The 16,396-nt window shown below is 40.2% G+C and overlaps 1 protein-coding gene across 2 annotated transcripts; it reads right to left on the reverse strand.

Annotated features, from left to right (window-relative positions):
• Positions 1 to 2,019: 2,019 nt before the first annotated feature.
• On the reverse strand, positions 2,020 to 16,061 carry LOC117941692 (integrin-linked protein kinase). Of its 2 annotated transcripts, none has more exons than XM_034866697.1 (13): positions 15,888 to 16,061; positions 13,670 to 13,933; positions 9,037 to 9,202; positions 6,180 to 6,275; positions 5,968 to 6,064; positions 5,780 to 5,863; positions 5,463 to 5,548; positions 5,243 to 5,352; positions 4,888 to 5,015; positions 4,563 to 4,684; positions 4,305 to 4,404; positions 3,590 to 3,720; positions 2,020 to 3,446 (listed from the first exon to the last, which is right to left on the reverse strand). In XM_034866697.1, the coding sequence occupies exons 2-13, from the start codon at positions 13,756 to 13,758 to the stop codon at positions 3,297 to 3,299; spliced, it is 1,359 nt and encodes a 452-aa protein (XP_034722588.1). In that variant the 5' UTR covers positions 13,759 to 13,933; positions 15,888 to 16,061; the 3' UTR covers positions 2,020 to 3,296. The 2 variants fall into 2 exon arrangements, with proteins under 2 accessions (XP_034722588.1, XP_034722589.1); XM_034866698.1 differs by having other exon boundaries at positions 13,670 to 13,883; positions 15,888 to 16,024.
• Between the last annotated feature and the right edge of the window lie 335 nt (positions 16,062 to 16,396).

Consider the following 16,396-nt stretch of genomic DNA (forward strand, 5'->3'; position numbering starts at 1 on the left):
TTTACATCTTAGATTACTAGTTACTAGATTATTAATGAATCAACTAAAATATTTTCATATGTAAAGCAAGTGAAATAAGCTCCAACTGTTCCAGCTCCAACATTAAAGTGAAAGATTGTACTTCATATTCGGAAATGGGCCATTCTGCATAATAAGTACTTTTGATAGGCTACTTTAAGTAAAGTTTGATGCTACTTTTTATTAATGTGAGATTTTGAATGCAGGACTTTTACTTGTGACAGTGTTTTGGCACTGTATTACTACTTTTAAACTCTGAGTACTTTTTCCACAACTGCATGGAACAAATGGACACATATACCTGAGCCTATTTATAGTCCAACTATTATTTAAAAAGCACCCTTAAAGGTCCCACGGCATGAAAATTTCACTTTATGAGTGTTTTTAACATTAGGCTAATATGAATTCCCCCAGCCTGCCTATGGTCCCCCAGTGGCTAGAAATGATGATAGGTGTAAACGAGCCCTGGGTATCCTGCTCTGCCTTTGAGAAAATGAAAGCTAAGATGGGCCGATCTGCAACTTGCCCCTATGAGGTCATAATGGGCAAGGTTACCTCCCTTTTCTCTGCTTTGCCCGACCAGAGAATTTGGCCCATCCATGAAAAATTCCCCCCCCCTCATCAAAAGCTACAGACTCAGAAATGGCACATACTAAGGAAAGCTCATTGTGGGACTGGCTCTAGTGGCAGTAATTCTGCACCAAGGCTGAATTTTGGGCAAGAGACTTCAGATGTAGTATGAGTGGACCAATAAGGTCGGAAGCATCCAAAGAGCTCCATGTCATGGGATCTTTAATGAAGTGTAAAACAGCTTTAATTATGGTTACACTAAGTTTACTAATGGTTTATAGATATGTAAATATTAATAGTAAAAAAAACTCTCAGGTAGACAGGTTGTGAAAAATCCTTTTTTGCTTGTAGTTATCTTTGAACAGCAAGACACGTGCATAGTTTTTAGCCTTGGTTTTTGCCAACTTTAATGGACCATTTAATCTCTGACCTTATGGAAAACAGTTGCAGGGCAGGGACCAGTACTCTTTAGCTTTAACTATTCATTTACATGTCAAACCTTTTACTAACTGCTTATATATGTATAAAACAATAACTTTTGACTCAGCAGCTATAGAGATTTTTCACAACCTGGCAGCCAAAAAGGAAACAATTTACCCTCATATCATTCGTTTAATTCTACACTCTTTCTAAAGGGTTAGTTATCATAAAATGGAACCAAAATATCTTACAATATTTACCACTATTTATAGACATTCGTCAAAAACGACTAAGATGTTAAAAGTTAGTTTGGAATGCATTTCTTGATGACTGATTTATTAACAAACATACTTAATACATACAAAATAGGAAATTAAACCACATTAGGACTAAAATTTTAAATTCGGCAAAAACTAAAAACTGACGCTTTACTATTTCAGTATCAGAAAAACACAGTACTGATTGTGGTTTGAATTCAATCTCATAGATTACAGGGATCATTTTAATTAACTTTCTAAAAATGTAGATATTGTAGCTATTTACTTCTTAATCAAATAATTAACTAGATTTTTTTATATGCAGTTAGGCTAATGACAAAATATTCAATATTTCTTCCATCATTTTCCTGACACACCTCTTTAGGACGTAGGGAGCTAATTGGAGCCTTACTCTAAGTAATACAGCTATTCCATATCATTTTTACTCCATATCCCCATTAGTCGTTGATTGTCAGTAATTTTGGCAATAAAATATATTTATACTTCCCCAAAAAACATCTATGCCTTTTGTGTTGCTATGTTTTAGTTATATTAAAAAACTTAACCCTACAACAGGATCCCAAAAGCCCTATTTTATGTTGAATTAAGTATCAGCAGGTAAAACATCATTGCCCTGATTTTGATGTTGCTTTTTAATGCCGTTTCACATCATATAATTATTCATTTGGAAAGTTTACAATTTGCCCAAATAACCCAAAGCCTCACATTCCTAGGAATTCACACATTCAAGTTGTCAATATGTTTTCATTTTAATATACTTATATATATAAATACATACATTTGTATAAGTCATTCTTGATTTTGGCTTCAAACTGTGATTCAGCACAAAAAAGCAAGCTGGTGGAGGCCCGTAGACGATGCAGGTGGAAGAAACAACCCATGAGATTGATATAAAGTCAGACGTAATCTAGAGGACCAAAACAATAAAAACAAGTGAGAAAACAATATGACAGTATGCAGGATGTCTACACCACCCCTTAATGTCCAAGTCACCTTCTGTTGGCGCATTACATAAAAATAACACTTGAGTTAAGCACAAAGACTTTTAGACATCTTGAAAAGGACACTATACTCTTTGTTGAAAAGTACAGCTAACACAATACAACTGTTAAGATTTTGAAGGGAAAATAATGAAAATAAACTAGATTACAGTCATACATTTGAGTAATCCAGTTACATTACATCATTGCAATTAACAAGACATTCAGAAACCTTGCAATTAATTTTGAAAGTAATCTTCCCAAAGTTAAAATTATCAACACAGACATTTTTGCTGCACCGAAAATAAGGTTACTATGGCCAGTTTTACATAATTTTCAAGTCAAGCTCTAAACATTACGACACAGCCAAGCTGAAAGATACAATACTGCTTAGTACTCTCACAGGCACCACTCATTCATAAACATTTTCTTAATCTTAAATGTTGTTTGAATGCTTGGTTTCAGACATTTGTCATGCTTTCCCAGTTGCATACAGTTTGTTACACAACACAACAAACATTATATTTTCCCCCACAAGACAAGCTTTGAGTTAATATGTTATTTGTTTTATTAAGAGCCACCATTATAGAGGAGCAGATTTCTTTCAGGGTGACTTTTTAATAGTGAGCCCACTCCAGATAAGAAAAATAAGGCCTTAAACCAACTGAAGCAGTGCAGCAGACTGTCATGCTGATGTCCACAGGTTATTCAGTCTAGACGATTGAAGACGATTGTACTCAGTCCATGTGATAACAGTTTAGAGAATTAACATTCAATGCGAAGACGGCCTCAACAAGTCAATGACAAAGATGAAGACACTAATAAAAACTTCATATCACATTGAAAACAACAACTTAAAAACAAGTGACTGCTGCTGAGTTCATCTCAGAAGCAGAAGCTACTGTGGCGTTGAATGCAACAGTAGAGTAAGAGTTTAAGGCATTATTGGTAAGCACCACACCACCATACCAGAGTGATATTCAAGGGTGAGATATCCCCTAATTCAATACAGGAGGGCAGGGGAGGTTTTTCACTTGTCCTGCATTTTTTCCAGAATCGGCACAATCATGTCAAATTTAGGCCTCTTTGCTGGGTCTTCGTTCATGCATATCTTCATGAGCTTGCAAATGTGGGGCGAAATGCCGGGTGGGATGGTGGGCCTTAAACCCTCCAAGGCAACCTGAGTAGCACAACAGACAGAAGATCAGTACTGTAGAAAAGATATTCTTGAATGCAATAAAGCGATGAGTAATGGTTTGTTTTTGCCTGCAAGCTTCTGTTACTCAGCAGGTAATTTAATGAGCGAAAGATAGCTCTGCTGACCTTCATGCCTATTTCCATGTTGGAGAGGTCAGCATACGGCACTTCCCTGGTCACCAGCTCCCACAGCAGGATGGCAAAGCTCCACATGTCTGCCGACCGACGGTTAATATCTTCTGGCTTCTTCTGCAGGGCTGCAAAGCACAGAGTGCAACAAGTGAAGAGCATGGAGAGCTGAACTTCACAACAACAGAAATGAAATGCAGAATTGTACAGTCAATGCACTTTACTTGTTAAACACTCTCTCCATCTGGTTAGATGTTACAGAGACATCCTTGCTAAAGATAAGGCCTGTTAAAATGATTCACCTTAGCAACTCTGTACATGTGTGCTTTATCAATAATAATCCTTTCTGCGCTCTCAATTTCATAGCTCACTAACCACTATATATAGACTGTATGGAGGCTGTTTCTATGGCAACAAAGCTCCTGAATTTTAATGCAGTCACCAGCATGATGCTCCATACACTGCTCTGTGGAGTTAAAAGCTTGTCTGTGGATTGCCATTACGGTCTGTATCACTGCAGCTGCAAATGTTCCCTGGCTATGTTCACATTTTGTAACCAATTTATGGTTTTGACTTGATTTTACTGTATCTCAAGGGGAAATCAGCTGTAGATTACATTTGGTTCTGAGACAGTCTAGAGTTTCCTGCATCCATCATTCACGCTCAAGCTTCAGCTGTCACTTTGGGTCTGTGCTGTATGAGTGATGCCTACCCTCAGGGGCTACCCATGCAGGCGAGTACATCCTGCCAGGACACTGGAAGGAGAACTTGACATCAGCCATGCTGATCCTGGCTGTCATGTCTTCATCTATCTGTGGAAACAAGGAACACTGACTGAGATGTCACTTTAAAGTGTAACAGAACACTTTTCTGCGGTTTTTCTGTGTTTTTAGGATACACAATTCATTTAAAATCCAGTTTGTACTTGTATGACCCAGAGTGCTATGTTGAAACCACAACTTTATCTTACCACGACACTCTTGCTGTTAAGATAGTGGCGAGGGATCAGGGGTTCAAGTGTGTGTAAGAAGGCCATTCCACAAGCAATATCCAGGGCAAACTTCACTGCCTGCGTCTGGTCCACCACAAAGTCTGACAGCACAATGAGTGACAAATAACAGGTTTCAGCCACCCTTACTTTCAACACATAACAGGATGACAGTGAAATGTCCACAGTACAAAAAGTGATGGGCAACTTAATGACAAATACGTAAGTGTAATAAATCACAAATCCCTGCAAACCACCCAAAAATGGTGACAAGTACGGACTTTGTGAGCGGAGTAGAAGTACTCACTGGTGCCTTCATGCAGCACGTTGTAGAGGGAGCCATAAGGCATCCAGTGTGTGATGATGATGGGGTGAGGGGCGGGGGGAGACTGACATGCTCCCAACATGGGTAGGACATTCGGGTGGGAAAATATCCTGGGATGGCGCCCAAGAGGGAGGGACATGGGAGAGAGACAGACACACAGACAGACAAAAAGAGACAAACCCACAGAGGATTTGACAAAAACAGACGGCTTGTGTTAGATGCAAACCCCCCCAAAAAAGAATACATAAAGTGTGGCTCAACAAAATGCAAACAGACAAATGAGTGACAAGAACAACAGATCATAGAGGCTGCAGAAAATTCCGGATTGAATAATAACCTGAGTTTGGGATATTCCTCATTGAAGTCTCTGCTTTTCCTTGTGGTCCAGTCACGAACTTTCAGCACCTTAACAACAATCTCATTTCCTTGCCAGCGCCCTTGCCACAGCTACAGACAAAAATTAGATATACAAAAGTTGGAAAGAATGACATGTACCATGACCATGCAGAATGATAAAATAATAATACATAATAATGAAAGAATAAGCTCAGAAGTACCTCTCCAGACTGGTTCTCATTTACTTTAGCCAAGAGAGAGAGCTGTTTGTAGTCAATGCCTGCATGTTTGTTCAAAGTGCCATTGCCTAAAAAAACACAAGATGGAGTTCAGACAAATGTGTGTCTATACAGACAAAAAAGCAATGGAAATGTCAAACACCACGTTTAAATTGGTTTGGAAGCCAGCAAGGAGCAGTTTCACCCATTCCTGCAGCACTAAAAGCAAACCGACAGATGGAAACTGGTCAGCTCATAAACTGGTTTGTGTGTGTGTGTGTGTGTGTGTGTGTGTGTGTGTGTGTGTGTGTGGGACTTACGGGGTCGAGTTCTGGTGGTGCCTTTCCAGAACGTGTCCTTGAAGGGAATCTTAGTCAAGTTCTGTCCGCTTTTCTCTGCTTTTTCTGGATGATGAAGGGATATGCGTGCAATGAGAAAAAGTGAACACCGAGACTATCAAAACAAGCATCTGAACCTCAAATAGGGAGAGTATAGGGAGTCAGGATACCTCTGAGGAGTTCACGCAGGTGGGGTTTGCCTTTGTCCAGGGGAGTTTCCCCATATTTGTTACAGATGCTCACCTGAGCCCCATTCATCACGAGGTCCTGAGTTTAAAGGACAGATTGATGTCAGCGACATATTTGATTGTTAATCATGATGGGAATTACACATAAAAAACAGATAAGTCTCAGCTTTAATACCACCAGGGGGCGCACAAACCTCAGCCACTTGGTCTTGGCCCCAGAAGCAGGCATAATGCAGTGGTGTGTTCCCGTGTTCATTGGCTGCATTAGTGTCTGCTTTGCACTGGATCAGCTGAAAGAGAAGCAGAATGAAATGCTAAGCAAGGCTGCTCATATCTTTGTTTGGGCTGTATACAGGGATGAGTGTTAATGCTGCCAACAAAAATCATGGAAGTTCGTCTTGCCAATGGACACATACCAGAGGTATTGAGACATGCCTAACATTAAACTCAATAGTTGTCTGGCAGCAATTCTAAATCAGACACCCTGGAGCAGAGGCCTCACTTTATGGAGTATGATACACTTCGATACAAGAGATCCTTGTATTTCTTTCTGAGACCAAAGTTAATATCTTTTAAACAAATACAATAGACTGACAGGTCACTTTGTTTTTCTGTTTAACCAACCAGATCAGCTGTTTAGCAAAACCTTCTGTAATAATTTTGCAGTCACAAGCAAACCAGTGGATCACAAAGCCTTTAAACGGGACATCTTAAAAGGAACCCTGCACGTGATTTATGCTGCATTGGAGCTTGTTCAGCACAGACTCGGATCAGTGAATGATTCCCTGTATTGTTGGCTGAATTGCAGCTATGGGTTGTGCACAAATTGTGCTTTTAAATGGTCAATTGTTTTAACCTTGTTGGTAGATGAAAAAATGGCCACAAATTCTCTACCAGCAATAGTTTCAGCTGTGCAGCTGATGTATTTGTCCTTTAGCTACCCTCTTATGGTATCTTAGAAAAACAAGCAAGTGGGCGAACTGACTCTCCCTTGTATTTCATACAACAAATAGCTTGTTGAAAGAGTAGCAGTAAGCAGTCCTTCAGGGGCTTGCATAAGTTTACATCCCCATGCTAAAGTTGATTAAAAAGAGGAATATAAAACATCTTTGGAAATTGATCTCAATGCCCCAATTCAAAACATTTAGGAAAATACAACCTTTTAAGGACACCAATTTTCTTTGTGAATGAATAATGTATTGGAAATAAAAATGTTCTTCCTTAAAATACAGGGGGCATAAGTATACACACCCCTGTGTTAAATTTCCAAGAAGCAGACACATTTTTATTTTTAAAGGCCAGTTATTTCATGGATCAGGTTACTATACATCCTGATAAAGTTCCCTTGGCCTTTGGAATTAAAATAGCCCCCCCCATCATCATATACCCTTCACTATACCTAGAGATTGGCATGGTTTTATTTCAGTTAACCTAATAAATGGTTTAACTTGCAATGAGAGATGATCTTATGGAAACTACCCCATGCCTATCTCTATGTGTGGTGAAGGGTATGTGATGATGTGGGGGGGCTATTTTAATTCCAAAGGCCAAGAGAACTTTATCAGGATGTATAGTATCTTGGTCCATGAAATAACGGGCCTTTAAAAATAAAAATGTGCCTGCTTCTACGGGAATTTAACATAGGGGTGTGTATACTTCTGCCCCCTGTATTTTAAGGAAGAACTTTTTTTATTTACAATACATTATTCATTCACAAAGACAATTGGTGTCCTTACAAGGTTCGGATTGATAATGTTTTTGAATTAAGGCATTACAATCAATTATCCTTAACACTGACAATTACTAAGCCTCCATCAGCCCTTCTTTAGTTTAAAGTTGCTTATGGTGGAACTGCAAGAACAGACAAGACCTTTTTATTTAATTGCTGTTCAGGTGACATAATTTGAGGTTTCATAAGATCCTGCGTTTATGAAGCAAACTTGAAGAGATCATCATTTTGGCTGGTGAGATTTTAACACCGTTGTGCAACGTAGAGGATGACACGGGAGTGGATTTTCACTCCTGTCCCGTCCCACTCCCATAGAAAGAAATCTTGTCCCGTCCCACTCCCAGACCAAAGTTTAAAAACTAATCCCATCCCATCCCGCTCCTGGTAAATTGAGTCCCATCCCATCCCGCTCCTGTTTAAACTGACTCACGCTCCTGTACAGCTCCCATTTGACGGCAATTTTCGCTTGATGAACGAAGCGATGTTTGGCTGATTCTTTCCCGAATTTGCCTTGCAAGTGTGCCTCTTCAGACCGCTCGTCCCCGAATCACTTGCGTACTTGACTAAGACTAAGCATGTCTTACAAGCAGCGGACATCGTGCAATCACCGTCACATTCTACTCTCATAAACTTAATTAATATTTCAGACTTTCCGACCAGTTCTGTGAACTTAATAGACATGTCATTACTTCTGACTTTGCGCTGTAAATAATTTTTTGCCACATCGACTTTCTCCGCGGCTGTTAGCTCACTCCATCACTGCTCTTTGAATTACGGCGGTAAGCTGTGACAAAAAGACCTGATGGCTTCTGGGACGGCTGGGTCGTGTAGTTATTTTTTAGTTGCGTTACATTGTAGGCGTATTAAAAGGAAAACTACAAAATGGTGCATTTACTTTTTTTTGCATTTTAGGTGCATTTAGATTTTTTTGTCGTCTTTGCTATTGGTAGATTCCCGCTCCCGTCTGCTCCCGTTAACCATTTATCCTGTACCGTCCAAATCCCGTGATTAATAGTAAATATGACTCCCATCCTGCAGGAATCCCACGGGAATCCCGTGACCCGTGGGATTCCCAAAAAAATGTCAGCCTCTAGTGCAAAGGAGAGATTAGTGTTGGTTTAACATTTCAACATTAACAATTTATTCTGACAAATGGACCATAGAGAGAGTGGGTCAGGTTACAATGACAGGGAGGTAGCTCCTATATTGATAATCATTAGTGAGAGTTTTACAGCGGAGTTACAGGATGACACCAAAGTAAGCAGGTAGGAACATTTCCCAGCATTGCTGTGTGCATGCGCCAATGTTTACATGAACCCTACCTTTCCCACGATGTCGCGGTGTCCGTGGCTGGAGGCCAGGTGCAGAGGCGTGTCGTCTCCACGATTCATGACGTTGATGCGAGCCCCTCTCATAATGAGCATGTCCACCACGCTGGAGCGACCCTCCCTGCATGCCCAGTGGAGAGGGCTGAAGCCGTGGTCATCTCTACAACCAGGGAGGAGAAATCATTATCAACACAGATTTTACGAAAACCTTCAGCAGGACAGGCAGAAAGGTAGGGTTTACTGCAGGGTTGTCGTATGAGATGCAGACCGCATTTGTTTTAGCCAGTTGTACCTCATAAACTGGCATCTGATTGTTTATCTGACACTACAGCTTTAACGTTGTTTTAGGCAACATAATGAGGAATTAGTTGTTCATGTGTACTTCTGTCATTTTCCTCAGAAAAAGGAAGCTCAAGCAACTCGGACTAACAGCAAATAGGCCTCCGGTGCAACTCATTCCTCTTTGTCTCAGTGATACTGGCAGCGACACATGATGGATATCTGATGGCAATAAAGACAGAGATTAAAAAAACTGTAAGAGCTGAGTGACAGAGAGTCAATCAGGAAAAGAAACAAAACGCTGAGTGACAGAGAGTCAGTCAGGAAAAGAAAGAAAACACTAGGCTGAGTGCTGCAGTCCTTATAAGGCCCAGTGAGATTTCCTTCAGCAGCGCTGCACACGCATACACTTCAGCTGCAGTGTGTGATTGTGTCATTCTTCCTTTCTCTGCCCTCTCTGTGGTCACCTCCTCCTCTCATACTAAGTTTCCTCCCTCATCAAAAATCCCTATTCCTCTCATTCAGATCATCCTCTCCCTCTCAGTTTTACTGAAACGGCTGGACTGCACTGATGATACATTTCTTCTATATTCTTTGTGGGCTTTATTGTCAGTGACAAGACACAGCACAATCCTCCAGTTAGTAAAGTTATGCATTTGCTCTGAAATTATGAGCAGGAAGACAGCGTAATAATATGACCCGAGAACTGAGGGGGCATTATGAATCTGCAGGAATCTGAACTCTGTTCATGCAGCCCCCCCCCCCCGCATCAATTTCCTGGCCTTTATTCACACATTCTGCAGAGCTCTGCTCAAACCAGCATCAACAGCCCCGCAGAGACGCCCCCCCCCCCCCCCCCCCCCCCCCCCCCCCCCCCCTCATTCCCACAACACATATCTATCTGTGCATCTGGGTGAACTGCTGCAATCACACCAGATCTGCCGGCGTGCCATTTCCTCTCAGACCAAAAGGCCAAAATCCTAACGACTAATTAGCCTAAGTTAATGAGAAGAAAACGCCCCAAAGACTCACTTCTCTGACTTTATTAGTTTCTGTGTTAAGCTTGAGCCTGTTTAGGAAAAAAGGAAGAGTTCTAAAATGAACGGCTTTATTCTTTAGAAGTCAGACTGCACTCATAAACATTTTACTACAACTGCTCATCTGTATGAGCTTCAATTCACTTTTTGCAAATAACTAGAGCTGAAACTAGTAGTCCAGTTATTGGTTAGTCAATCGGCATTAAAATCAAACTGCAACTAATTTGATAGTTGATTAATAGTTTAAGTTTCATCAATCAAAAACTGCATTCATTATCTCTCTGGGTGGAGTTTTTCCAATGTGAGGATTTGATGCCTTTCACTGTTTTCTATCAATTTTATCTGGCTATTATAATACCATAACCAGTTCTGGTGTGTTGGTTGACTGAAGATCATTTATTAGAACTAAAAGGACAATCCTCAATCCACATACAACTGCTGAAAATGTACTACTGACACATCAAGTGTGGCTCAGGCCTCCGGTTTCTGTGTGTATTTCTATTCATGGGGCCTTCTTATAGGATAGATTTTCCCTTTAAGCTAGCTCCATCCCCACAACCCCAAGGCACTGGAGTGCCAGGGTTTTCTCCTGCTCAGCCCCGCCACACTGGCTGCGGTAATTTATTTCAGGCACTTCCACCTGCCAACAGCGCTCAGTTTGGCAGAGGGAAAAGCTAGAGGAAGACCCCTGTCTCAACCCTCCATGTCTCTGCCCCGACATCCCCACCGGGTCATATAACCAGCCTCAGGGGAGGGAAAACTAAATTCACAGAAACACCTAAGAAATTAAAAGAACAATGCGCCAATGTTTTCACATCGGAGAAACTGACTGTTTTCTTTTCTCTAGTTCTGTCACCTCATGAAACATTTCGTATCGCTGAACATAAGAAGAGCTGAATTTATGGCACTGAGGGCAGACCCTCCACTCTGTAACGTTGCTGTACAACTGCAAATAAACTAATTTCCAACAGCTCCAACAGAGTGATGCGTCTTTTCTAGCTACATTTTTGTTGATATCATATATCAATAATTTAAGCTTATAAACACAATGTTTTTTAACCAGGACCTTTGGTAAGTAGCTCATAAAAAACTCACTTTGTGAGAATAAGTGGGCTAAAGCTGTTTTCAACATTTGAAATAACAGCTGAAAGACATCAGTATTTAGGTAAATATAAGTATCAAATCAGACTCAGCAGCAGATGCCCTATATGAAAAGGCCAATCAGGGCCAAACAAACTTGATCAGGATATCCCTAAACAATGTATTTGTGGCCAATATATTATCTTCTGATGAAAAAAACAATCGTTAATTTTCTGATATTTAAGTCTAGGGGTGTCACAATGTTGACGCAAAGAGGCAGTGTGAAACATATTTAGAGAAGGCCAAAGAGGGTGGCTATATTGTAAACATTAAGGATGATTTGTTCAAAACTTTGCAATTTACTCGTGTAAACTTGAGTGGAGGGATCTAATACCACTGGGAGATGAATACCGGAAACACATAAGTGGAGGAGGGGAAGCTGATGTGCGTCTCACTCACACACACACACACACACAGTCTTGTCATGCATACCTCTTCCAGTCCTGCCCTACTACAATAATGTCTCTCCCCCCCCTCTCTCTCTTTCTCAGTTTTGGTAGGTGGTAGATGGTTCCCTCGAGGCCTGTGTGTTATTCCTTGTATGGAGATTCAGCATTCCACTACTACTCTCTGAGAGTTACATCAGTGTAAACACACTGTCATCGAGGAGCACAGCACAATTCCCAGTGAGGATCTGATGGTGGAGATATAGGGAGTTTACTGAAATATTAAAAGGAAAGAACTAGAAGTTCTGTCGAGAAATAAAAAGGCAAGGTTAAACGTCTTTCCACCACTGGTGGAGATATATCAACCGGAAAAGAGACCTTGACATGCAATCAGCTAATGGAGTCACATGTACGGATCTACATTGGCTTAATCCATCTAACCATCTAAACAATGGGATAATTAAAGAAAAGTAAAAACAAAGCGCAAACAGAGTCAATATCCGAGGGCCTCAGATGGCAAAAACAACAACAATCCCACGTTTTCATATTCCCACATTATGACTTAGTTGGACTAAGTAGAGTACTTCTGTTATTGCCTCTTAAACAAAAACATGATTCATTCTCGCCATTGTTACATATGATATTAGAAGGTAAGGACATTACTAACTTTGCAACAAGTAATCAAAGAAAATAAAATGGCAACCACTGGTTTATTTGAAACTTAAGAAACTTGACAGCAACGTCCTTTGCAAGCAAATCATTGTTGGTTTTTAAACCCAACCCAACTTAGTAATGTGCTCACTGCTTAAACCTTCTTACCATAAATGTACAAACAGTAAAAAACAACAACAATATGAGAGCAGTTCCAAGGTACACAGTAATCATAAATAAATTGATTAATTTATTCTCTCTTTGCTTGCTCTGAAAACAAATAACGGTAGTCTTAATCTAGGACTGAGGAGTAACAAAAGGAAGCTTTCCAAGTGGCCATCACTACTTGCCTAGCAAGCTCTGCCAAGTTTTTTCTTTACAGGGAATACAGCAGCAGCCCAGGACTGACCGATGATCTGCATGACAGATATTTAGTGTAATAAACATGTCAAATCGTACAGAAGCCTTCAGTATTCTGTCCAATTTTTTTTTTTTTTCGTCTGTAAGGCCTAAATTCAATTGCAGCAACTTGTGACTAAATATACCGTAACAACAGGTTTCCTGTCCAACATCAGACTTTTGAATTTCTCTGCTGTGGCATCAACATGTGCCCAGAAGGAAATGGGTTCAATCGCGGGCCACAATCTCACGAGGGACTGAAAAGGCGGGCTATCAGCCTGCACCAGAAATTGGGTTGGAGAATGCAACATTTAAAGTCAGCCATGACGCTGCAGTGAAACAGAAATATCCTTGAGGTTCTGATTCATGTTGTGGCAAGTTTCATGCAGATCAAGAACAGTTTTGCGAAAGTAATCATTGGCTGAAAAATATAAATACAGGAGAAAAGAGACCCTTGTAGTGCCTCGCATCAAAAAAGTGCCTTTTTTAAATCTTTACCCACCCTGTTAAAACACATCCTCAATGACAATGAGCACCTGCTGGATTTGAGTTTATTAGTGCTTCAGGGGCCTATCCTACTTTGATATTGCATCAAATAGATTAAGTAAATTAAATAAAGAGAAGTCTAAATCTAAGATTAAATGTTCATGTAGCCTTAAACAGAAGTGATATGTAAATTCTGGATACTACTAACATCCTGACAAAAAATCCAGTAATACATAAACCTGGACTCACCCTTGATTGAGGTCATTCTCTGTATTGTCCAACCATAAGCGAACTGCCACTGCATTGCCTTCCCGGCACTGTGTGAATATATCATCCATTTTGGCTGGTGTATTCTCCTTCTCTTAAGGTGCACCCGTGGGAGTAGATGCAGAATTGAATTGGGACAGATGAGAGAGGCGACCCGAGGGGTTCAGCAGGGTCCTGGCCAGCATCAGTCCCTCATCTGAGACAATGAGGGACACAATCAGAGAAGCTCACCCACTCACAGTAATCCTAAAAAAAAGAGGGGACATGAACGGGGAAGATGGTTTCTTAACACATTTCAATCTCTATTCCAGATGATTACCCCACTCATTTGATCCTGTTGTACAATTGTGCTTTTATTTTGGATTGCTTTTGCTTTTTGTAAAATGGCTTCACAAGTAAAACGTGTTTGGATTACTATTAAACCTAAAAAGAAAAAAGCCAGGCAACCAAGACACCTTGAGGTGAGTAATCTTATCCACCCATAACACTGGCTGGGTGTGACGTTTAAGGCATTGTGACTCACAACAGGGTTGTGACTTGCACCATGTACACCATGCTAGATAAACATCTTTATCCTGTGTCATGCCAACTTCTGTATTTATTATTTTATTTGGCGCTGACAGGAGTTAATCGACAGAAAATTATCTGCAACTATTTTGACAATGGAAACGTTGTTTGAGCCATTTATCAGAACGCTGCTGCTCGGGTCCTCACTAAAGACCACACCAAGAGACTGGATCACATCACTCCAGTTCTAAAGTCTTTACACTGGCTTCCTGTGCCTCAAAGAATTGATTTCAAAGTACCTTTGCTAGTTTATAAATCACTCAAGGGTTTAGGGCCAAAACACATTTTCTGATCTGCTACTATACTACGAACCACCCAGACCTCTCAGGTCATCTGGGACAGGTCTACTTTCTGTCCCCAGAGTCAGAACTAAACAGGGTGAAGTAGCGTTCAGTTTCTATGCTCCTCATATCTGGAATAAACTCCCAGAAACCTGCAGAGCCGCTGCTACTCTCAGTTCTTTTAAATCAAGGCTGAAGACCTTTCTTTTTGATGTTGCCTTTTTTTAAATGATGTTCTTTTAATGTTTAATTTCTTATGCTGCACTGTAACTTTTATTCTTGTGTTTTATGAGTCTTAATGTTTCTATTTTTAATTCACGTGTTTTATCTGTTTTTATTTTTTTTACTGATTTTGTGTAAAGCACTTTGAATTGCCCTGTTGCTGAAATGTGCTGTACAAATAAAGCTGCCTTGCCTATCAGACAAAAATGAACGAATGCATTTCAATTCTCAGGATTTGCTGCTTTTCTCTGTCTTATGTGATATTATGCAAAAGCCTATTTGTGTTTTGAGCCACTGATCAGACAAAAGCAATCTGAAGAGGCCAGCTTGAGCTTTCCTGCACTTCTGATGGACAATTTATTCAACAAAATGCATACAGGGGGATAATACAGTGTGAATGAAATACTTCCTCAAGAATCACACAGCATAACAACTTTGCAAGACATTACTGAAGACGACAGATTGTGACAGGGTTAACAAAAGGTGGCCTGAAAGCAGCTGGGATCACAATTGTTAACTTGCATGCACAATATTTTGAATAAAGAAATAACGTTACATTTCAAACTTGATGTTTGAATAAGAACACTCAAACTTAACAAGGTATAACGTTAGTAGACGATAACACGATTATAATGCGGTGCAATTTAACATGCCTTTAATCTTTTGAGGTTGACTCTGTGAATTAGTGGGATTTGTTCATGTAGCTAACGTTAATGAACACAAACATAGCAAAAATCTGGCGTCCCAGTATAGAGATGACCGTTAACCATCCTCTGCATTTGCAGCAGTCTGACTAGCTGCACTGCTATCTAGCTAGCTAACACAGAGGAAAAGCTTATTTAAGTTAACTGAATATCCCTTCAACTCCTGTCAGTGCCGCCGTTTGCTTTCATTACACTCGACCAAACTACAATAAACTAAATTAGCTTTACACATTAGCTAGCATCCGCGGGTTGGCAAAACGAGATACAGGCTAACAAGCTAACGTTAACCAACTAACGTTATTCTGACGCAGACTGTCTCCGTTTCTCTCATTTGACGCTGACTTGACTGAGACACTAAACAATATAAATTGGTGGTTTAAACAGTCCAAACCAATACTAAATTAGCCTCTAAGACGATAAACTTACCGGGTATATTCGCCTGTTGCGCTGTAATGCGGTTAGAAGTTATTAGCAGCGTTATGTTGTCTCCAGTAGATTGAATGCTGTGGGACGTCCACACCCTCACCGCCGCCGTACGTACGTGGTAACGTTCAGTAGCAATTGGAGGAAGATAGCGCCCCGCCTCCTACAGGCGGCATAGAGAACTGCAGTAAAAAAAATTCACTGCCTCAGGTCATAGACTTTTCATGTAGAGGTATCATCAAATCCTGGGTTACAGGTATGTGCAGTGGTAGAAACTGATGTTTTACTTGCAAATTTAGCAATAAAACAGTGTAGAAATACGGTTAACGTTACAAGTAAAAGTGTACATTCAAAATGCCATTCATGTGAGAAATGTTCTAACATTTCCTTTCAAAGTACATAATATAAATATAATTATAAATACAGTTTAATATGCGGAAACGTGTTTGTCAGAGTGGGGGATTGTTGGAACCATTATGTATTTGAAAGTATGATATTAGTAATGCTGCTAT

The sequence above is a fragment of the Etheostoma cragini genome, chromosome 3 (genome assembly GCF_013103735.1).
Source record: "Etheostoma cragini isolate CJK2018 chromosome 3, CSU_Ecrag_1.0, whole genome shotgun sequence".
Classification (NCBI taxonomy): Eukaryota; Metazoa; Chordata; class Actinopteri; order Perciformes; family Percidae; genus Etheostoma; species Etheostoma cragini.

Excerpts from the sequence above, each read along its gene's own strand:
- LOC117941692 (XM_034866697.1), bottom strand. The coding sequence starts at position 13,758 with ATGGATGATATATTCACACAGTGCCGGGAAGGCAATGCAGTGGCAGTT. Across the intron at positions 4,685-4,887 it reads CGTGCTGCATGAAGGCACCA|ACTTTGTGGTGGACCAGACG; the intron begins GTGAGTACTTCT and ends TTGTGCTGTCAG. Across the intron at positions 3,447-3,589 it reads ACATGGAAATAGGCATGAAG|GTTGCCTTGGAGGGTTTAAG; the intron begins GTCAGCAGAGCT and ends TGTGCTACTCAG.